The sequence below is a fragment of the Sus scrofa genome, chromosome 1 (genome assembly GCF_000003025.6).
Source record: "Sus scrofa isolate TJ Tabasco breed Duroc chromosome 1, Sscrofa11.1, whole genome shotgun sequence".
Classification (NCBI taxonomy): domain Eukaryota; kingdom Metazoa; phylum Chordata; class Mammalia; order Artiodactyla; family Suidae; genus Sus; species Sus scrofa.
Window position 1 is genome coordinate 43195156 of NC_010443.5, and position 24063 is coordinate 43219218.

General features: G+C 39.7%; 2 protein-coding genes across 2 annotated transcripts in view; one reads left to right on the top strand and one right to left on the bottom strand.

Moving 5' to 3' along the window:
* The window catches only part of MCM9 (minichromosome maintenance 9 homologous recombination repair factor), a 96628-nt gene that overhangs the window by 23250 nt on the left and 49315 nt on the right, over window positions 1-24063 (top strand). Inside the window, 2 exon segments of the mRNA XM_003353232.4 lie at window positions 1215-1340; window positions 2997-3116. Coding sequence (XP_003353280.3) covers window positions 1215-1340; window positions 2997-3116 — 246 coding nt within the window.
* ASF1A (anti-silencing function 1A histone chaperone) lies at window positions 5184-19864 on the bottom strand. Its single transcript, XM_003121238.4, has 4 exons — window positions 19307-19864; window positions 13007-13122; window positions 8240-8416; window positions 5184-6955 (listed from the first exon to the last, which is right to left on the bottom strand). Exons 1-4 carry the CDS (start codon window positions 19413-19415, stop codon window positions 6743-6745), a joined length of 615 nt encoding a protein of 204 aa, XP_003121286.1. The 5' UTR covers window positions 19416-19864; the 3' UTR covers window positions 5184-6742.

The window sequence follows — 24063 nt, forward strand, 5'->3', positions numbered from 1 at the left end:
CCCTCCAGCAATTAATGATTTTCCTTCTGGGATTTACTAATTCTTTTTGGTTCCTTTTTTCCTAACATAAATTTTCTTTCTTCACCATTTTTGCCATCCCAGGGCACATCACCATAGCTCAGTTGCCACTGAGTCCATTTTAATTCATTACCAAAAAACTAGCCTTTGTGCATAGGGTCATGAATTGAGGGGGAAGGCCCTTTCCTTTTCCTTGATGGAAAAGCTTCTGAAACTGTAATCATCAGCGAAAGTAGTAGTTCTATTTTCCTCCTCAAAAAAGCTATCACTGAAACATGAGTACAGACTCAAGCATTAAATATGAGTCCTCAAATGTGCAAATTGGTTACCAACATGAGGGTGTTAATTTCTGGTAACATGAATGTGTACATAGTGCCATCACAGTAGTGAATTCCATATAAGACAGACTCTTGAAGTTCTGAGCTTCTATTGGTTGACTGGCTGATGACAGAATGTAATACCTACTTTATTCAGGGATGGGATGGGCCGATTCTCAGATTTGGTGTTTGATGTTTCTGAAAGCAGAACCTAAAACAGTGATAATCTCTCATTTAAAGTATGATCAGAAGAATCCGAGACCTCCAGCTTGGATTGCTAGAGTTATCATTCATAATGATCTTATAAATACCCTGATACGCTGATACTTAGTCTAGATAAAACAGAATTTATCAAGCTGCTCAAAGCAAATGCTGAACTGACTTGCAGGATGAATTGGTTTTACTTCTGTTAAACCTCTGGAGAAGCTCCATGAGCTCCAAGTACCTTATGTAGTTAAAAATTACTGGCTTCTACACTCTCATTGTTTCTGAGACTGCACACCTTCCTTTTATTTAGGCAGTGGAGTAATTTTACTGAAATTATTGCACAGGAAATGCAGCTGACATTATTTTTAAGGGGTAATTATTTTTAAGGCCCCATGAGGGAGAAGAGAGATTTCTTCCTGTCCTTCGTAAAGTACACTAAATTTGTAGAAACCTAACCAGGTAGCAACCGGGAATAAAGACTTCTCACCTCATGGCATTAATAACTAAAGGACTTTTAGGACAAAAAGTTACCCTCCTTTTAGTCATTTAGAAATGGCCCCCTTGACCATTTTAGATAGTAGAGTGTTTACACGAAGATAGGATAGAAAGGGAAATTTCAGTTAGGATTTCTTAAAAATTATTGGTAACTTCTGATCTTTCTGCCTTTCACAGGAAGGAATGAAATACTGGCCAGCTTGTGCCCTCAAGTTTATGGAATGTACCTAGTAAAGCTTGCTGTGGCTATGGTGCTGGCTGGTGGGATTCAAAGGACTGATGCAACAGGCACACGGGTCAGAGGTTAGTACCTATTTTAAAATTTCGAGAAATATTAACACATACAAGAAGAGGATCCAGAATTTTTCTTTACCGAATAAAAATTGCTATTTGAGCTTTATTTTCCAAATGTAATCTTTTATAGGTGACAGCTGTCTCATACCTAGTCCAGCATCAGGAACTACTTGGTAGAATTCCAGTCTTTCCAAAGACTTTTTCACTGAGTATATATTTTTGCTGCAGACTATAATGGTACCACAAATTAAAATCTTTGATTGGGGTCCCCAATCTCACTCAAAGAAGAAGAGATCTTTTTGTCTTTTTTTTCAGGGCCGCACCCATGGCATATGGAGGTTCCCAGGCTAGGGTCTAATCCGAGCTGTAGCCTCTGGCCTATGCCAGAGCTACAGCAACACTGGGTCTGAGCCACGTCTGCGACCTACTCCACAGCTCATGGCAATGCCAGATCTTTAACCCACTAAGCGAGGCCAGGGATCAAACCCGCAACCTCATGGTTCCTAGTCGGATTCATTTCCTCTGCGCCACAATGGGAACTCTCACAGATCTTTTTAATGTCTCTGAGTCAGGATCTCTCCATTTGTGACTATCAGTATGTTTCTCTCACTCGGCTGCTTTCAGTCATCTGCCCGCTGCTTCCCCTTCTGCTGGTGGGTAGCAAATGTGCCATCTGCCAAGAGGTGCTGCTGTAGGTCAGGCATTCAAGTAAAAATTACTGTGTGTAATTATGTCCAAATGGCAGAAAGCCCTTTTGTGGTTAACACACTTAACTGACCTATATCTGGCATAACCAAGGTTTATAATGGACCTCATATAGGCAACATAAGGGTCATGACAGCCAAAGGCTTAACCAAAAAATTAAAAGGACATTGTAAATAAGGCTATTAGTAGGGACTCTAAAACCATATTGTACAGTATAGAATAGTAAGTATAATAAGGTTTATGTGTATTGTATTTCTTGATTACCTACTATTTACAAGGCATTCTGCTTGATGTTGAGCTTAAATAGTATTTCCCTATTAATGTATTTAGGAAATATTTGAGTATTACTGAAGAAATTTGTTTGATCAGTGAGATAATACATACATATCACAGGATATTTATATGTTCATCTATGTTATATTTGAAAAATAAGAGTACTTGAAGATATTTCAGTAAACCTCTAAAATTTTCATAGAAAGGAAAAGTTTTCCCTTTAAGTTAGAATCATAAGTGATCTGGTATTTATAAAGCACTTATAAAGTCCTGGACACTTAAAAATAATTAAATAAAAAGAATAAAAAAAATACTTGTATGGCTGGATGGAAAGATTAAATCACAGTAGTTTGATATGGCAAAATAAATGAAATCAGAAACTTTATACGCCAAAAAAAGTTTTAAGTGTTAAACACAGTCCTAAACATCTGGAAGTAGCACAAAATCTGTTAAAAGAATTTAGATTTTAAATGTTGCATTCAGAAATCAAGGAAAGATTATTACTTACGATGACATTTAACTTTTCTAAAGATATTCTGGCTAAATCCTTCCTTGAATGACCTTAAGCAAAAGCAGTATATAAAATATAAGTTGTGTTGGCATTCCAAGTGGACCATTTTCTTTTTAACTACACTTATGAGTCTTTTCATAGGAATTAAAAGCCTTCTATTACTTACATTTTTCTAGGTGAATCTCATCTTTTATTGGTTGGGGACCCTGGCACAGGGAAATCGCAGTTCCTCAAATATGCAGCAAAGATTACACCAAGATCTGTGCTCACCACAGGAATTGGATCTACCAGTGCAGGTATTTTATGTGACAATTTCAGTTAATTTAATGTTACTACAGAAGCTAACACAACGGTTGCTGTCTTATGAAAAAGTACCTATAATAAGTTTTAAGATCATTTTTTGAGTTACTGCCAAAAATCAAAACATTAGCATTACTTTTATAGCTTTAAGAAAATATTTTATAAGTTCCACCTTGTTATTTTCCCAAAACTTAACTCCATATATCTTTTGTATCTTAGTTTTGAATGATCCTATTCAATTTTCCTATGCAGCATCTATTATTCTTTGAAGAACCAGCAAACAGGGCGTTGAAATTAAATAGGGGGAAAAATCTCACTTTGTAGAAGTAGATCGATGGTATAAAGCCGAAGGCACTTTCATGTGCCTGGATCTCACAGGCAAAGTAGTGAAATTCTACTGAAAATTCTCAGGTAGAAAATTTGTCTCAATATGTGGAGTGTACTGTCATCACTGCAATGCGGAGTTTTATCCACATGCAATAATGATTCTTCAACAAGTACATTGAAAAGTGTTTGCTGATAGAATGTCAAGATTTCATTATAAAGTGACTTTAGGAAAAAATTATTTTAAAAAACATGCTTTGATGCCATTTTGAATTTTTATACTGTTTTGATTGGGGAAATATTTCTCCTGTTCTTCTGTAATAGGTCTTTGGCATCGTACATCTTACAAGTGTTGTTACTTGTTAAGGATGCCTAATGTCCATGGCTTGTGCTCACATTTCTTATGAGAAGCTTATAGTTTAAAACTTACCAAGTAGCAAATGCTTCATTAATGGTCCTACATAACAAGAGCCCCGTTTTGAGGGGCTCTCAGGTTTTGAAATATAACTAGAGTATGTTAAGCACTGGTGAGATGGGATTTGTGGATTGAGAGGAGTAGACAAGCGTTACTGGTAGGGAAGGAGGCAAGAATATAGAACACTTGGTGTGCATTTTAAAATTCTTAAGACCCAGTGTTCTATAGCTGTGGTACTAAATGATATTAACAATAACAAAAGTGTTTCCCAGGTAATGATGTGGGATGCTTCCTAAGTTAATTATATGGAGTGTCAAGAACTGAGTCCAAGCTAATTTGTGGACTACTAGTAGTTTCAGAGTACTTGGAGAGTTTTTAAAGTGAATTGCTGCTCAGTTCACTATATTAGCACTTTCTCTTTTTCTTATTGCCAAAATCATAAATCCAAACGTGAGAAAAAAGACAATGTATAGGGAATACACATTTTAGAACTATAGAAAACTTATGCCACTTCTCATCTACCTAAAGAAGACTAGCCTTTCTTCAAGCTGTGTATCACAACCCATTAGAGGGTCATAAAAAGTTATTTCAGTGAATCAAAGCTAGCATTTTCAAAACAAAATGTAGTAAAAGATATTAGAATATATGGCACACAGTAAAGTGACTATAAGGGTACATTTTCATGAAAGTTGTTAATATAAATACATAATTGTGTTATGAGGTCATACTTTAATTTTTTTTTTAACCATGAATTGCAGTAAAAAGTTTTGAAAACTCCTGACAAACACCCTCTTGGTAAAACTAGAAACTCCAAATCTTAAAACCTGAGGGTAAGACCACATGGACACATAAGGTTATATAAGGTTATGAATGAATGAATGAGTTTTTCTCAGACTTCTGATTGTTTTCTCAGCTGAGTGATATTCTCATTCCCTCTCACCTATGCCTGTCTCTCTTGTGGCATAAGTAATTTGTTCATGTTTATCTTCTCACAGCTATTAAGTATGTTCAAAAAGGGAAAAACGGTTCTAAACTTTCTAGCTATAATTCAGACAGCATCTATAAATGAGGCTAAACAGGAAAAATAAAATCTGTATGTTAGTTTCTTCCTTCCTAATGTTTAAATACTAAATCTTTACATTTTAATTATTAAAATTACCTTATAGAACCATGAAAATTTTAAATGAGATACTCATTTTTAAGTCTTAAACATATGTGAAAATTGGCTGTCAATTTACAAATTGATTAAAAACCTAACACTCTGATGCTAATACAAACCAATCATAATTAATAAGAATAAAAACTCAGCAATGAATTGACTTGGTAATTTGGCTTATATATGCTTTATTTCTAATAAGCACATATTGTGTTCCTGTTATATTAATCACTAAGCTCTTGGTTGGAAATATTACTTTTATTTTCATTTTAATATGTAAACATTTTCTTTTAATTGCAATTAGACAAAAATGAAATTTTCTTTATATTGTTTTAACAGTCGGATGTATTTTTACTTTTAAAGTCTGTGAACTAGTTAGTGGACAATATTTTAATCTGGCATATTAAATTTTTCAAAGTTTAACATTTAGCAAAATTTTGCTTCACAAAGTCACTTTTTAGAATGACAGGAAATATATACAACTTAGAATCCATATTCAGACAAATGCCCCTTTCCCTTCCTCAAAATAAAAGCTTTAAAAAGTGCAGTATAAAAGTTTTAGATATGAAGGCACTGCATAACTCTGCATCATATGGCTGTTGCTCAGCAGCAAAAATAATGAGAATATTCTATACTTAATTTAATGGAGCCTAAGAAACTTTGAGGAAGGACCTAGCTCTCATCAGAGAAAAAGAACCTTTTGGCCCATTTAGTTAATGCACTCCTTGCTTTTAAGAGACTTATCTGGAAAAGCTACCTAGACTATGTCAACCACAAAGATGCCTAATCTTACTGTGCATGAGTGTCGGGGGATGTGGAGACAAGTACTACCTGTGAAAATACATATAGTTCCAAAATAGTAATGTATCTATTATCATAAAGCTTCATAGATCTTTCCAAATCCACTGTTTTTTATATAAATAGTGCCAACAACAGATGACCTATCAAAACAGTTTTAAAGAGTTAAGTTCATAGTATTTTTATAAATCTAATGAATAGGATCAAGTCATTATACTCTTCTATTCTTAAAACTTAGGGAGTTTGTATCTGCTCTGGACAGGTAATAACAATGTATGATTCAAGGAGTGTTCTGATGTCCTCAACTGTTACAACAACAAAAAATCATAGCCAGGGGACCTTATAAACAATTAACAGTACATGAACTGAATAGTATTCATGAGAGGTTTCAAGGTGGCCTGGAAAATCAGATCCTAAAGTTCTTGGTAGCATACAGTTGACTTCAAATCCCTTCTTTAAGGACATGCTGAGAAAAGAATGGAAAGTTGCCCCTTAAATCAAACCAAATTATGTGTTATCACGGGAAGACACATTTTAGCTGAAATGAACTTTGTTCTTTCAGAGGTTTGCAAAATAGTGGTCCAAAGAGTATTGTCCAAGAGGCTAAGACATTTCTACAACCTGGTCTAATGATTCATTTTTCTTTATAAGTGCTTTAATTACATATAGAGGAGAAGAAAATAATATATATGTTTTAATCAGATTAGTTTCAGAACAAATAAAATAACACATTAGAGAAAAAAATTACTTAAAAATAGTTGTATTTATATTCCACAATTTGCTCAAATACTGGTTTTCTTATAAACTTTCTACAGGATGTTTTAAAACAAATTCTTCACATTGTATCTTGACTATGTACTTACGGAATTTCAGGGAAATAGTTCTGTGTGTTTTAATAGCTTAATTTGTACTAAAGGGATGGCGGGTGGTCACATGCAGTCCATGTGGGATTCTAACATGACATTTAGTGAGTTTTCTGACGTGGACCATCCCTTTGATGCTGAAGGTAATGCATCTGTTGAAAGAAGTGATTGTAGATTTGGATTACTGCTCTCTGGATCTTCCAGTTTCTCTGTGTTATCTTCCCAGTTAATGTGGAATCTTGTGACTCGGGGATTTGATGCCAAAATATTCCTTTGAAGCTACAGGAAGAAGGAAACATATAAATGGTAAACGCTAAGAAAGTTAGATAACTATATACAAATAGACCTTAATAAGAATGGTTCTTTATTTAGTACTCCTAAGGACTAAGTTCACATACAGAGGCAAAAGTCAAAGCACCTTAAACATAACTAATAAATAAGGACCAGGGCTGCAGCAAGGAAATTACTCTAGCCTAAAGGAAACTAGATATGGAGGACCTGAGGGAATTATCCAGATCTTTTTCTTAATCCAACATAACATCCAACTCTATACTTGTTTCCTAAAAGGAAGCATATCTCTTGAATGCTTCAGAGGAAACTTTATTTAACAAATTAACATGCTTTCTAGCTTGATGTTGTGTTTCTTCAGTAAAATTTCCAAGGAAAATGAAAAATTTTTCCAAATATAACCTCTCATTATTAATGGTTTTCTACCTTTTAATTATTATGGCTCCTTCTTAGAAACAGTACTCTGGTTTCTCCTTTTTGCTGTACAAGGAGTCATACAGGTAACTAATAAATTAGAAATGGAAGGTTCCTCTCATCAGAATACAAAACATTCCAGCCTTATTACCAGAAAGGAGAACATTCCATTCTACTCCCATGTAATTTTTCTTGCGTGGTCTGGCAGAGGGTTATGTTCAATCTCACAAAGAACACCAGTTACTAAACTATTACAGTTCCCAATAGAAAATCATAAAGTCCCCAGTATTTTTGAGAATACTAAATCACAGACTTCACCTTCCCTCTCAGAAGCTAAGCTGTTTTACCACCAGAAGTATTTAAGACCTTTAGTTTCACCTCTAAGAATAACAGATAAAGCAAACATATAGGTATACTGAGATAAAAATGCTCATACAAAAAACAAACACAACCCCACCCCCCAATTTTGGGAAGAGTTAACACACAAAAATGTTAATTGAATAATCAGTACAACAAACATGAATGTGAATGTCCTAAAAATTGAAATGGATAGATTCATGATGTATGGGAAATTCCATTCAGGGAGCCATTAACAAAGGCCTGTTTCTAATAGGAGGTGCTTTCAATTTTCTAAATCATCAGAGACTCTCAAGGTGCCTAGTCAATATTAATCAGTAATGTCTAATCTGAAGGTATGGTTTGAGGTCATACATGGTAATGGAACAATGATTAGTTTGCTCAGTTGGTACAATGACCTCAAATTTATTTTGTCTCAAAGCCACTTTCATAGTGTACTTTGAAATGGCAACTGCTTAAAACATTGCATTGTAAAATTAATGAAAGTAATAATCAATACATTACCTTAGAAAAGTCTGGTTTTACAGGCGGATTTTCCCTTAATTCTGTCTCGGTGTATTCATTATTTACATAATAACCAACTCTAATAAATTCTTGACCTCGATAGGTGCATGTAATTAGCACAACTGTTACACCTACTGCATCTGCATCTGGAATGAGTCCTGGATTAGGTGCATCAGCCTAGAATAATTTAAAAAGAAAAGAAATACACATCACAGGAGGCTATTCACTGCAAGCAAAACTGGAGTTCTGGTTAAAACACTGAGCACCTTCGGTTAGGGGCACAGTAACCAAAAACTTAGAAATCATCCTGAGAAGGCACATGTTCACTTTTTTTTTTTTTTTTGGCTTTTTAGGGCCACACCCATGGCATATGGAGGTTCCCAGGTTAGGGGTCCAGTCGGAGCTGTAGCTGCCAGCCTACACCACAGCCACAGCAACACAGGATCCAAGCTACGTCTGTGACCTACACCACAGCTCACGGCAACGCCAGATCCTTAACCCAATGAGTGAGGCCAGGGATTGAACCTGCAACCTCATGGTTCCTAATTGGACGTGTTTCTGCTATGCTACGACGGGAACTCCACATGTTCATTTTCGAGACTGATTATAGCTAGAAAACATAGTTCATGTTTCTCCACAGTATACTGAAGTACCCTGGGTACTTGAAAACATCACTACTTCTAGAAGAAAATAAATCTGGCTACATACAGTCTATGGTGGTTCATGAGGAATTATACAATATTCAATTATAAAACCTTTTATAAAATACAGTAAACAAATCAATAGTCTTATTGATTCCAACCCTTCCTAGTCATAATTTTCAGATCTAAATTAGTAAATATTCAATTATCCTCCACACAGCCTTTTGGCAGCAAATGTTGATTGTCCAATTTCCCAGGACACATTCTCACACCCACTCACCCAACCCTCACAGATATTCTCATAGTAAATTAATGTAAAACTGAAAATGGAATGGAAATAGTTACATAGTATAGCAGATTGTCAAAAAATACTAAATCACATATACTATGGAAATTCACTGATGGTAAAGTTTGTTTTAGGCAGAGGTAATCAATGATCCTGTTCTGAATCAAACTGCTGTAAGCTGAACTGTGACAAAGGCAGGAGGTGAGGCAAGTGAGCTAGAGGTGGCTGAGAGCATGAGCAGCACGGGGGCCCTGTCCATAGCCATGGGCAAGACAGTGAGGACACTGGTTGGAAGGAGGCACAGACGGGACAGGCAGTGACAGTGAGGCATCTGAGCACAACCCAAAGAGCCATTCTCAGTGGTAGGTGCTTGAAGCCCCAGCAGATCGGCTTACTCTTACTAGGGCACCAAAGCACATCCACGGGACAAGCCTGGGTAAAGACTTCAGCCAATGCCTTAGCTTGGGAAGGCTCCTGGCTGGCCTTCTCAGTCAAGCCATTTTCGTAACAGACTAGTGACTGCTATATACCTACTACATGTAGGGGACCTAAAAAGGCATAAATCATCTACCTAGTCACCTAGACTAAAAACGTCTAGTGAGTCTTGACATCTGTCATCTCAAAGCATAATCCAAGTCTTCATCTCTTATCTGGAATATTACCAAAGCTTCCCTACTGCTCTCCCCCAGCTCTAGCCAATTTATACAGCAGCCATCTAAACCCAGATCCATTCCTATCCCTTCACCAGGTTTTAAAACCTCAGATTCTGAGATAAAAATTTCACTTCTTTAACGCTTCTAAGGCCCTTTACAACTGGTCTCCAACCAATACCACACCCCTTTTACGCCACATCTCTTCTTCTAGAAATGTAGGTTCTTTAAAATGTAGTGATAGTCTTTCCTGTCTAGCATATACTGTTCCCTTGGCCTGAAAGGTCCTTTCCTAACATTCTGAAAAATTCATCTTCTGAAGCTTTCATCAAATATATGCCTCTCGGCAAAACCCTTTCTAATTCAAAGGTATAATTAATAGCACTCTTTATGCACTCATATTACTTGACACAAATTCTCTACTAATGTATGTCTAACAATCTAAATATGTTACCCTTCAATCTTCTCTGAGATTCTAGGCTTTATCCTGGGCAGGAGTCCTATCCAGTTCATCTTTGTAATCACAAGTCTGGCATAGCTCTAGGGACAGAGTATTTGTATTCTGAAATTCATTCAGAACTCAGTTCCTACCCTGACATGGTTTATGACCTCTGGAGAGATACCAGAATGGGGACAGAGGGCCTGTCCTGAGAATATGCTATCTGTCTTTGGGTAGAGATGGGAAATAGAGTTAGTTCAGTACGGTGGGAACTTTCCCCCCATATTGCTTCCCATCTGCTCAACAAACTCGTCCGAGGCTTGTTTGTGTTTTAAAATTTGTTTGCTAAAGGATGCAGCTTGAGCAAATTCAAGGAGAGAATTTGCAGACGTCTCAGATCATTTAGGATGGAGAAGTGATAAGCAGAGATTTTTCACTCCAACAAGCAATACTAGTTAGATGTCCAGGCACCTTCCTGCTAGCCTCTTTACACACTCAGGAGAAACGCATGTTCATCCTGAGAGTTAAAGTCATGGAAGAATAGGAGAATACTATGGTAGTTTGTTTAAAAACATGAAACAAAAACTATTTTAGTCCCTTTCTGCTGATAATGGTGAATTTTAAAAAATGCATAAGCTGAACATATGATCTAAATCACACACAACTTCCTCTGTACTTTTGGCAACATCTGCACAGATACCAAGGTAAAAAAAATCACTGGAAAATCACCAGAGGGAAATAATTTTGAATAATATTTTTCCTACAACACTCCAAGGCAAAAGCTGAGGAGTATCCTTAAACACATAGAAGAGATTCTTTAAGGGCTTTTTCAAAAACATGGCATTTATTTGCAACACTTCTAGCAGCATCAAAAGGTATATCACTACATCCCCAATTAAGTTTCTTACATCATGAATTACTACCTGTGAATTACAGGTTCTCCAGGCTTGTGGGTCAAAGCAAATACTACTTCTTTATATAACAATTTCAGGACGCTAAAAGGGAGTTCCTGTCATGGAATGAATCCAACTAGGAAATTTGAGGTTGCACGTTCAATCCCTGGCCTTGCTCAGTGGGTTAGGGATCTGGTGTTGCTGTGAGCTGTGGTGCAGGTTGCAGACGCAGCTTGGATCTGGCATTGCTGTGGCTCTGGCGTAGGCCGGCAACTGTAGCTCCAGTTAGACCCCTAGCCTGGGAACCTCCATATGCCACGGGTGTGGCCCTAAAAGGACAAAAAGACAAAAAAGACCAAAAAAAAAAAAAAAAAAAAGAAGCAGCAGCAGCTAAAAGAATTTAAAAAAACCTTGGTTCTAATTATCGAAATAGGGCACTGTCTATCAGTGATTATACTTATCTGCCGGGTTCCTCTTTTAATCCTCCGAACACTGTTATGAGGTAGGATGCTATTCACATTTTATAAATGAGTGGAGAGAACAAGGGAGGTTGGAGCCTGTCTAAAGTCACACATGGCTAACAAGCAGCAGAGTGAGATGTGACTCAGGTCTACGACTGCAGTGCTTCCCCCCACCCAACAGGCATCCTCTGATAACCCGTCCTTCACCAAGATTATTCACTCTCACAACTCAGGCTAACTATGCTTTTAGTTAATATATTGGAGCCTTTTAGTAATGTTTAAGCTTTTCTTAATCATTTATTTAGATTTAATAAAAAGCACTAAGGATGGGAGACCAAGGTTCTGAATTCTATATTGAGGAGATGGGAGGGAGGGGCAGCAGCTGTAATGATACCATATATTTGAGTGATTCTTAGCCCATAGCTGGTGGGATTATGTGATCAACAGTATTCATTTAAACAGATCTCACCTGTGAAGTGAGAAAAGTGAGAGGTCAAGGATAGAAAAGTTAGATTTTCTTTCTGTGAGTCTTCTCAGTGAGCTCTACTTTAACCGATAGAACTCTGTTGGGTAGAAATACTTGTAACAAAATTAAGTTTTTTAAAAAGCTATGGCTAGTTACTCTTTGGACTATTATAAATATCTCCTAATAAACAGGGATAATGGAGAAGTGACGGAATAGTTTTATACAACAATTTGCCATGGATTAAAAGAAGTAATATTTTTGAATACAGAAGACAATGTCTGAAGCCTTGGCACAGACCTAAATACTATCAGTGGCATCTGAGAACACAATTGTATTAGTAGAATTTCTCCTCATGAATGACAGAGTTGTGTATTTGTAACAGGAATTCTCTATAAGAGGTGTAGATTTGATGCTTTAGTAGACCACTGGACTTCATTTAGTTCCAATGACCCATGATCTCGTAGATCTCTCTCTTCTAACATACCTGTTAACCTAACTGAACTACTGATTATGCTGTAATAAACTGTTGTTTTGTTATTATTCCTAGTGACTGATACTATAATTTGAAAGTGTAAATTACTACCTATACTAGTTAGTAGTAAGCATTTGGAATCCCTGTTTGGGGCCGCTGGACAGCCACCCTCAAGGTAGATATTCCCAGGAAGAGCCCGAAATTAACCATCATGTGTGCCATGACACAGTGTAAGGTTTACTGCATGCTGTGCAAACCCTGAAGTAAACATGACAATAACATCTCTCGGCACACAAAATAAGGAGGTGGCATTCCTTATGACCTAGAGACTTCTTAAAACAATGACAGAAGCAGATAAAAAGTGAATGCAGCAGAGCCAGTGATTTAACCCAAAAGGAGAGGGTTAAGGACCATTTAGAAATGTATTTTAACTTACATATTTACCAAGAATAATCTTACCTGAAATACAAACATATGCCTTCCTGCAGGAACAGGGCCCACTAAAACAGAGTCTAAAACTTGATCGTATTCTTCACTTTCTGCAGAACCCACATAGATAATTTTCCATTCCAGGTCTAGGGTTAAAAACCAAAACATTATTTCATATTCAGTAATTACAAGATGACATCAAAGACCCTTTGAATGTCCACTTAACCATACATCAGCTGTTAAAATTGGCTTCTCATAGCAGAAAATCGAAAGACACTGAAGTGCTCCTTATAAAATGCTTACATTTCATACCAGAGTTTCTCAGAATGCTGTTTTATGAAACACTGGTCCCTGGTCTGGGCTCCTCAGGAACAAAACAACAATGACCAAAAATTTGGGAAATGCTGCCACCTTCTCTTGAGGATTCATCAAGCACAATGGCAGAGCAAGTGGTCTGAGAAACCCTTCAGTAAAGACCATTGGTAACATTAATACAGTATTTCCCAAATTTATTTGGCTAAGAAATCCCTCCCCCCGCCTTTCTGCATGTCATCTTTTAACAACCTGATAAACACACTTTGGAAGGGCTGCCCTATACTATGTTGCACAGATCTGACTCATCAAAGAGCTCCAAAGCAGAAAAATCATTAATTTGCAAACTTCTCTTGTGGCTCAGAAGCCCATTAGGGCTCCAGCTCATCAACTGGTAAAGATCCAGTCAGGTTTTTCCCTCATGGCACCTCTTCATGTCATTTGTTCTTTATTCTGGGAAGAAGAAACCAGGGATCATTATACCACTAGATACATCAGAGTATATACAGAGGGAATAGGCAGGAACAAGACAAAGTTAAGTGCAACTCAAGACATTCCACGTAATTCAGTCATTATGTTAATTCAGACTTTACTGAGCACCTTTTACATTGTGCTCTCGAGAAGGACCCAGGGATGAGTAAAATAACTGCTCTTTGGAAGGGGCCTCTTAGTAGGGAAAGGAAGATCACCCTACAGATACAAGTTATCTCTGAGACGTCTTGGTCCTCTTAGAGTGTCTGGCACTATCTGGCCTGCCTCTTGGATTCACTACACAGACTCTATACCAGCACTTCCATAGGGTTGTTTCTGGGTCACTTGTGGAGAATCTAGTCAGTGCCAGCACGTGTTATCATTTTTGTTCCCTAAATAGATGGTAAGAGTACATATTCACGCTGTATTATAAATTGCAATTTATTGAATTAGAAGATCCCTTCGGTTTAATACTTTCTCTTCTTATATCATGGTTCTGTCCCAGACCTAGACCACCGTTATCTCCAGCTTCCAGCACATTTCTAGATGCAGCGTTCTGCATCTGACATCTCATGCGATCATCTATTTGCTGATGAAGATTAAGAGTGGGAACAAGCAGTATGAATATCTAGTCAGAAGGAACAGCAAGTACAAAGGCCTGGTGGTAGGCCTGTGCTCGGCATGTTCCAGAGAAAGCAAGGCTGCCAGAGCAGGAGCAGAATGAGCAAAGGGGAAAATAAGTGACCATGAGATTGGTCAGATGGTGCAAGGTTTCGAAGGCCGTCATAAAGAATTTTGGCTTTTACACTGAGTGTCATGGGAAGCCATAGGAGGGCTTGGAGTGGAGGAATGACATGATCTGACTTTGATTTTAGGAGGATCCTTTGGGCTGCTGTGTTCAGCACAGGCTGCAAGAGGGCAAGGGAAGAAATAGGAGAATAGTTCAGTTGAGGCAAGAAATTATGGTGGCTTGGAACCTGGGGGTGAGAAGCAGTAACACTCTGGATAAACCTTGAAGGAAGAGGTGGCAATTGTTTTTACAGGGGGCAGGGGAGGAAAACAATCCAGGAGTTCAAATAGTGAAGATAATGAGTAAGTGGAGATAAAGAAAAGGTCTGTAAAAACTTGGAAACTGTTCATATGCAGAGCCTTGAAAATAGGTAGGATTCCTAGGGAGTGAGCTTGGGGCCTGGCTCAAAGAGGTCAGGGAGATGAGGAAGATCAATAAAGTAAGTTACAAAACTAATGGCCAATGATGTAGGTAACCCAAAAGTCAAGTAGAGAAACAGTGTTCAGAAGAAAGGGATGGAAGCTACTAAACTAGTTGAGTGAGGATAAGACTGGGCATGTCACATAGAGGTTTTCACAATGCTTTTGTTAATTTCGTATGTATCTGTACTACTACCTATAGTGCTCTTGGCTTAGTTGGCATTTGTGGTCCAGCACAGAAACATGCTTATGATTTATAAGCCTTTTTATAAAATACCTACTATATGCTGCCCACTGATCTTGCCACTTCACACCTGTTTAAACCTCAACAGCTTTGTCTCATATGGATTTAATTATACCTATTATACAAATAGGAAAGTTGACTCTGAGGGGCTAAGTAATCTACCCAAATACACACAGCTAGTAAATCAAAGAATCAGAATCTAAACTATGTCTTTGCTGCTCAAAAGCCTGGGCTCTTTCCAAAAATCTAAGGAAGATAAATTCTTCTCTTTCTAGCTCTCAAATGAATAGTGGGTGGAATAAAGAAACCTAATTGTGGGGTGGAGGAGGGGTATTAATAGCTGAGAGCAGAGGCCATGAGGAGATAACCTAGACTTAACAAATATGAACTGTAACTCAGGCAACACCTGTACCTTAATTTTTATGCTATGGGTGCTTGCTGTAGCTACTGGGTACTTATTTATAAATTAGCATCAGTTGTTTTGTTCCTAATTTTTTTTAGTCCAGTTTTCATTTTCTTGCCCTCTGCATTCAAAAGAAGAAGGGATAGGATGAGATGCTTTACACAGATCATCAGTTGAAGGAGTTTACTCGTTTATTTAAAAATTAACTAATTGTTTGATTTAATCATGGTAATCCCAGCCCACAAGCATCTCAATTTGTGGTGGGAGTGAGGGCAGTCGCCAAGGGAATTTCAAACTAATTACACTACTTGGGAAGACCTGTGATCTAGGGGGAACTATAATAGTCTTTGTGAATTAGAACAAGCTGAGGTTTGAAAGTATGATGCACCATTTAATTCTGGTTCATTGTAAGTATTCAACTGACAGTAGCTATAATTACTGATATTGATTACTTAAAAAAAAAGTTCTGTTCAATAAAGAAGCAGAGAATCAGGAATCCACAGAAGGCATAACAAAGGAAGCAGTAAAGTCAGTGAAAACTTGTACAGGCTTGGTGACCATCAGATCAAACACATACAAGGTCTCCTAGTTCCCAGACTTATAGAAAAGCTGCTTAAATCTGTGGATTGCTGTCCTAGCCCTATACAATCTCACAGTAGAAACAACTAAATTCTCTTAAAAGTAAGTACTCATCAAGGCTTTTTCTGAAGCAAAGCTATGGGGCAGTTTATTTATTTATTTATTTATTTGGTCTTTTTGCCTTTTCTAGGGCCACCCCCATGGTATACGGAGGTTCCCAGGCTAGGAGTCGAATTGGAGCTGTAGCCGCCAGCCTACGCCAGAGCCACAACAACTCGGGATCTGAGCCACGTCTGCAGCCTATACCACAGCTCACGGCAACACTGGATCGTTAACCCACTGAGCAAGGACAGGGATCGAACCAGCAACCTCATGGTTCCTAGTTGGATTCGTTAACCACTGCGCCATAACGGGAACTCCGGGGGCAGCTTTTAAAGAAAGGTGAAAATATTTGGAGGCTACTGACAAGTATGAAAAATGGTAGCCAACCTCTGGCTTGGGACTTGAGACAAAATTATAAAGTGGAGATATCTCTTCAGAATATTCTGGTGTTTCCATTGTGGCTCAGCAGGTAACAAACCTGACTAATATCCATGAGGACATGGGATCCATCCATGGACCCACTCAGAGGGTTACGGATCTGGCGGTGGCTGTGGCTGTGGTGAAGGCCAACAGCTGCAACTCCAATTCAACCCCTAGCCTGGGAATTCCATATGCCACAAAAAAAAAAAAAAGAATATTCTGTAGTTTAATTTCAAGAACAAAATTTTTAAAGAATTGCAGTATACAAGATGGGACCTCTAAGAAACCTTTGCTAATAAGTGAACTCAATTTCCTTAATCCACACAGCCTCTAGGTGGAGTACCTAAGCATGGCACCTTTCTGAAAGATTCCTTTGCAGCTTTGGTATGACTCAGCTTAAACTCTTAAAAATTACTAAATAAATGCTTACATAGGTGCCCAGGGAGGTGAGGTATACAAGTCGAAGTAGATGTATTCCTGACATCAATACTGTAAAGATTCTGATGTGATTAGCTGGGTTCTAAACAGATCCCAGTTACAAGTGGAACACAATTCAGCTTCTACCAATGGCAGGTTTCAGCCACCCAATGGCAAAGCCCTCTAACAACATCCTGAATCATCTATCTTCCCCGTTCAGAACTGGCTCTAAAATGGAAGGCATCACTTGACAAATACTTGTAATTTCGAGAACTTCCAATGCCTAAATACTCCAGTATAAGGTGGAGTTGATTCATCAAAAGTTTCCCTCTTGCATTTGCCCACTTTTATATGCAACTGAAAATAAAAAGGAAAAATCAGACTAATGGGCATGAAAATGGGCCTAGTGGTTGAAATGCCTATGAATGTAGGCCTGTATACTATGGGAAAGTAACCAAGTAGCTTCAGAGTACCCTATTAATCTGTTTTAATTTTATTATCAATGGCCTATTTAGGAATTAGTTCAACAAATGAATCGTCTTTCAAAACGTGCCCTACTTATATATGTGCACATAGGCTTTATGTATGTAGTAAAACTACATGGAAAAGCACAGACTAAAGTATTATAATTACTTATAGATGAGTGAAATGGGGGAGGCACTGAGTATAGAGAATGGTTACGTTATTATGTCTGCACAACTTTTAAAAAGTTTATTACAGTAAGCATGTTGTTTCTGTAATTTAAAACGTTAACACCCTACATAAAATACATGATATAGAGATTAAAAACCAATTTTTAAAGTGAAAGTGCTTTACATGCCATGGTTAGCATATTTTTAAAAATGCACTTTGTTAAACACACCTGTAAGTTAAAAGTACGTCTATTTAATTTTAAAATTACCGTTGGTGAAGTTAAAACTTTTTCCTCCTCAAATTTTCAAAATGAAGCACTGGACAATTTTAGTAAAATCGCGAGAGTAAGACCTTAGCAAACTTTAGCTTTCTAAATATTACTGCACATACTAAAAATATTTATCTTTTTTAAGACCTTAAAAATGGACTTAGAAAAAATGGCACAAATTTCTGCATTACCATCAGGACTTAACCTTTTATTTCCTAGCCCACTTTTTTGTGTTTTATGTTCAGGTTATTTGGATGTGGAGTTATTTTAATTAGAGTTCAACACGTTCTTGAAGAAAGTCTTCTTTCAGACTACTTAGAAACCAGTGATAAGGTCCTGGAAACTATTTAAATATTTTACTTATTTCTGCATTTGGGTTAAATGTAACCACCTAGCTAGCAATATTTTCTTCCTGAGAGAAGATTTCGGTCCTTAAGGATGAGGAGTCCACGCCGGTCGGGGCGAGCCTGCGCGCCAGCATCCCCCAGGCGCCTCGAGCATCCCCGGCGCCGGCCCTGGAGCGCCGGCCCGGGAGCACCCGCGGCCCCCGGGGAGCGCCGTCGCCGGCCCGCGGCGCCGAGGGGCCGAGCCTGCGCCCGCCTCCCCCGCTGGTTGGTCGAGGGAGCCAGAAATCAGCGCGAGGACAGCCTCGCTCTCCTCCCCGAAGCGGCCGGGCATGGCCACCCAGGAGTGTACGGTAACTCCGGCATTAGCTCTAAAAATGGATCTGCCTCTCGCTCCGGGGCAGGAAGGTGGGCAGGCGGGGCGCCGTGTTCGTCACCCGCGGAGAGGAGGCGTCGTGACGCCGGGGTCGGTGGCCCAATTCTCTACTCTTGGTAAGATGGCTCCGCTGCTAACTCGCCGGCGCGACCACACACATGCCTCTCCCTTTCCACCTCGTCGCCGGGACCGCGGGGGCCGTGGAAGCCATTCGCGGCTCGGGGCCAGCCCGGCGCGACCCCTGGCCGGTGCCGCGGGAGAGAGTGCGGGTCTCGTGAACCGCCCGCCCGCCAGACAAAGCTGACAACATGGCTACCTCCGCTCGAACAAGTTCCTCGCAAGTTGAGCCGCAGCAGGCGCCCCGGCTGCGGCCGAACGCCGCGCACGCCTCGGCGGCCGTCGTCCATCAACTTCAAGTTTCCCTCCGCAGAGCCGAGACCGCAGCTCGCCCGGCGCCGAGCACCGACTGCCCGCGCGAGGCCGGGCCCGGGAAACTTTCAACGTCTGCAGCCCGCAACTGACAGCCCGGCGGCTGGCGGGCGCCCGACTCACCTTCAGACAGGTCCTCGATGCACTCGAAGGTGATCTCGAACTGGAATGGGTTGTAGAAAGGAGAAGGGTTATCCAGCACCACTACATTGTTCACCTGAACCTTTGCCATATTTTGAAAAAAACACAAACAATGGGAACGGGGGCTTGTTGCGGCACAATAAAGTCCAGCGCGCGGCCGCTCGGGAGAGCGCAGACCCCCGCCCCGGCGCCGGCCCGACGTCGTGCAGCGGCGACTTGAGAAACTTTTTTTTCCTCTTTTTATTTACACGGGAACACTCCACTGTGTTTTGCAGCTTTCCTATTTCACTAAACTACAGCCCATTCTGCTCTGATAACTAGCAGCGTTGCCCGCGATTGGCTGCACCCGAGCTCTGACCCTCCTCCTCCAGCGAGGGCCTCTGCGGCGAGCAAGATGGGCTCCCGCTCCCGGAATGGACTCGGAAACTTTAACTGCGGCTCCACCTGCTGGTGTGGATTAGGACAAAGGCGGAGAACAAAGTGAGTGGAATACGGGCTGGGAGGCCCGCGCGGAGGCCGCCGGCGGCGGCGGCGGGGGGAGGGGCGGAACAGGCCCCGCCCCCCGGCCCGGCGGCTCCCGCGCCGCACGTCGGGCGTGGCCGCGGCGGGGCGGGGTCGAAGGAGGCGTGGTCACGGGCGAGGCGGCGGGGGCGTGGCCACGGCGAGGAGGCGTGCTCGCCGTGGGCCTGGCGGCGGGAGGGTGTGATCTCAGGCAACGCCCGCCTCTTGGGATTGCTTGCTGTGGGTTTTTTTCTTTTAACGCTTTTTTTTAAACATCAGTCCAACGGCTTTTCCGGCTCTCTACTGAATTAAGCACATGTGAATCTGTTGTCCACAGTAGCTTAGGTTCAGCCTCTGTATGTTGGGTAATATTGGGTGTAGAAAAAGGGTTGGTTGCAGTGGAAGTATATTGTATTTTATAGACTGATGCCAACTCAAAAGGAATAAAGCCATTTTGGAAATGTAGTTCTTGGCCAATACCTGCGTTTGGGCACAATAGCGCCGTTAGTTAAGTAGATACAAAATGAAGGGCGAGAAGACGCTCTTCCGCACACACTTTGTGCAATAGGTAATACTTGGGTGGCACCTCGGTCTTCTTTCTCCCATTCCAATCTGGAAACTCTAGAATAAGAAAAAGATTACTGGAGGTGGGATCAGTTACACTCCAGGTTTCTACTGTGTGGTGGGCATAACAGGAAAATAAAAGGAGAAAATTGCAGTGTGAGGAGACCAAAAGGTAACAGATATCAATAGAGAAGGGAAAAGGAGAGTAGGAATCACAAAGGAATACTGACATGCAATTTTCAAAAAATCCATGACCTAAAAGGTTAGTAAATACAAATTATGGCACCACAAACAAGGGAAACTGTTGCTTGATTATTCCACATTCAGTGTCTATTTGCTGTTTGACTATCTTTGTAGGGAAAAGATAAGCTCGTAACACATTTATAAGATTGTTGAACTGTTTCTATTTGCCAAGTAAGAGTGGTATAAAGGTTTTCTTTTTTCTTTTTCTGCTCTAATAGAACCGATATTTATAAGCCACTTTTTTTTCTTAAGAATTTTGAATGAAGTCTCTAGACTTGGCTAATTAAATCTAGAGGAAAGAAAATATTCCTTAAGTATCATCTATGCTGAAAGTTTCAGTATAATGCCCAGAATTTTAAGTTTTGTTCATACTTGAGTAGGTTGCTTTTTTTTTTTGTCTTTTTACCTTTTCTAGGGCCGCTCCTGTGGCATATGGAGGTTCCCGGGCTAGGGGTCGAATCAGAGCTGTAGCCACCCGCCTATGCCAAAGCCACAGCAACGCAGAATCCGAGCCATGTCTGCGACCCACTCCACAGCTCATGGCAATGCTGGATTCTTAACCCACTGAGCAAGGCCAGGGATCGAACCCACAACCTCATGATTCCTTGTCGGATTCGTTTACCACTGAGCCACAACAGGAACTCCATAGGTTGCTTTTAATGAGACTTCTTCATCTGATGCTCTTTTGAAAGTAATAATGAACAGAAAATACCAGTCCTCCCACATTTACTACTTACACACACATTTACTATTTACTATTTAAATACTTAAGAGCAAGGGTCCCATTTTTATTGTCAGTGCATTAGCAGTCAAATAGGACCTACAAGCAAAATTTTCCTCAAGCCTAGTTGTTTGTGTGCATTAGAGTATAAGGGTCATACTGTGGTGACAGATGCATATTATGCTGACTGATAAATTAATAAACTATATTCTCTGCTCAGTGTTATTAGTGCTGGTCTTAATACTACCTCAAATAAAGTGTAAATTGCTGTATGCTGTAAGACTCACTGGATATATAAGATAAATAACCATTTGAAGTATAAAACGTGATTCTCTTGAGAATAGTATATGCAGTTTCCTGAATGTTGCAGGCACATTTAGGAGGTTCTAATCCACTTACTCAACACAAATGGCGTTATAAGCTTGGTAAAATCAAGTGCATTTTGCAGTCTGACCATAGGTGTGTCGTAATAAGTTATGTCTTAAGATTGGTTTTTGGTGGATATGCAGCATCAAGAACAAGAAGATTGGAGTTCCCTTGTGGCTCTGCAGGGTAAGAACCCAACATAGTGTCCGAGAGGATGTGATTTCAATCCCTGGCCTTGTTCAGCATTGCTGCAAGCTGTGGTGTAGGTTGCACATGCAGCTCAGATCTGGCATTGCTGTGGCTGTGGTGTAGGCTGGCAGCTGTGGCTCCAACTCAACCCTTAGCCCAGGAACTTCCATATGCTGAAGTGACCATAAAAGGGGAAGAAAAAAAAAAAAAAAAGAATGAGATTTCCCTCGATACTATTAGTTTGGCTTATTTTCTTTAAAATACTTTGTTTACCATGTCACATATAATAGAATTTAAGGGGAAAAAAGCCCCAAGAGTTGACTCTAGGCCTTTCATGTTGCCTTTCCCATCTTAACTCTTTGTTACTGCTTCTCAAAAATACTAAGGAGCCTTTGGACACTCTGCAATAGTTTCCTCACCATTAACAATGCATTCCAGGAAAGACCAAAGGGATTCCAGATGTGCCTTTGCCTATTTCTAAATTAACTGGCAAACATTTAGAGAAAAGGATTGTAAAACCATTATTCTGGTTTCAGAGGCAGTCTATAAGATCAGTTGCTGAACAACTTTTTGGTGACTCTCAAAACAGTTAATTAACCCTTTTGCGATAGATAGATAAATAGACCACGGATGTCGTTATGTATTAAGTACCCAAGGGGACCCCATATGATGCTTGTAGGGCTACATGGAATGTAATCCCCAAATCACTTCTTTCTGTACAGACTGCTTGAGGGAAGGATGGCTGAAAAAGTTTGCTTCGGCTCTAAAACAAAGCCTAAATTAATGCCTAGAACAGAGAGAAATGAACCTAGTTACCTTTTGTTAGGTACTGATTTGTGCCCCCACCCCTAAATTCATATTTTGAAGCTCTAGTACAAGCCCAGTAACTCAGACTGTGGCTGTATTAGGTGACAGGACTTTTAAAGAGGTTGTTATGTTAAAATAAGTCCCTTAATGTGGACCCTAATCCATTCTAGCTGGTGTCTTTATTCAAGGAGGAAATTTGGACCTAAAAAGAGACCCCAGGGACACTCAGGTGCAGAAGAAAGGCCCTGGGAGGACACACCAAGAAAGTGGCCATTTGTAAGTCAAGGAATGAAGCTTCAAAAGAAACCAACCTTGCTGAGACCTGATCTTGTACTTTTAGCCTCCAGAACTGTATGAAAGTAGATTTCCGTGGTTTGAGCCATCCAGTCTGGTATTTTGTTTTGGCAGCCCTAGCACACTACTACAGGTATAATTTTTCCTCCAAGAATTAAGTGTATTTGGTAATCTCAGTGTATTTAATCCAGGCATTGGCCTGTTATCAAATGCTTTCTAGGGAGTGAAAAGGGTAGTCATTTAGTGAGCCATGCCAGTGGGGTGTGGTATGGTATGGAGGGCTGTGCTGTAGCTGTTCCTCAGAGGAGATACCTACAGTTGGGTATTCATGCCTTAAATTCTGAACAGACAAGATGCAGTTTGCTTCTGTGTTCCAAAGCTCAGCTACAGAGGGCTTCTAAGAATCTTCAACTTGAAGTTAAATTGAAGTCACACACAAAACCAGGTGAAAGAGTGAGTTAAAGTGTACTAGAGTTAAATTGGATTAAATTCAAATATACGCAATTAAAATGTATTAAAACTAAGAAGTCAATTAAGTCATGGTCCCGCGTGCTGCAGAAGTTATCATAGGAATGGAAATGCTAGCCTCTTGCCTTCGTTCAAATCCTAGATTCCACCCGGAGGGAATTATATTATCACTGTGTTAAATTCTCTTTGAAAAGACGCTTGCGTCATTGTCCCCATCTTTTAAAAAAATTGTCCTTTATAAACTATAATGGAAAAGCATATGAGAAAGAATATCTGTATGTGTAACTGAATCACTTTGCTGTACAGCAGACATTAACACATTATAAGTCAACTTACCGCAATAAAATAAATTTTTAAAAAATTCTCATTTAGCGCTTCTTGTAATATGATCTTTAGTTAGTTTAAAGAGCTCCCTATTTTTAGTTATAGGATGTCAAAATTTAGTGATAGTTTTAAATAAAAATTTCTGTATAAATATCAAATGTAGAGATTTGCTGCTGTTTTCAGGCATTTCTAAAAGGAACGACTCCTACAGGAGTGATTTTAATAACAATAACATTGTATGTGTACACATAGGGAGAAAGGG

Bases quoted from the DNA above. Each gene is read 5' to 3' on its own strand.
- ASF1A (XM_003121238.4), bottom strand. From the start codon at position 19,415: ATGGCAAAGGTTCAGGTGAACAATGTAGTGGTGCTGGATAACCCTTCT. The intron at 13,123-19,306 runs GTGAGTCGGGCG...TTTTAACCCTAG, and splicing joins CATCGAGGACCTGTCTGAAG to ACCTGGAATGGAAAATTATC. The intron at 8,417-13,006 runs GTAAGATTATTC...AAATTATTCTAG, and splicing joins GGCATATGTTTGTATTTCAG to GCTGATGCACCTAATCCAGG.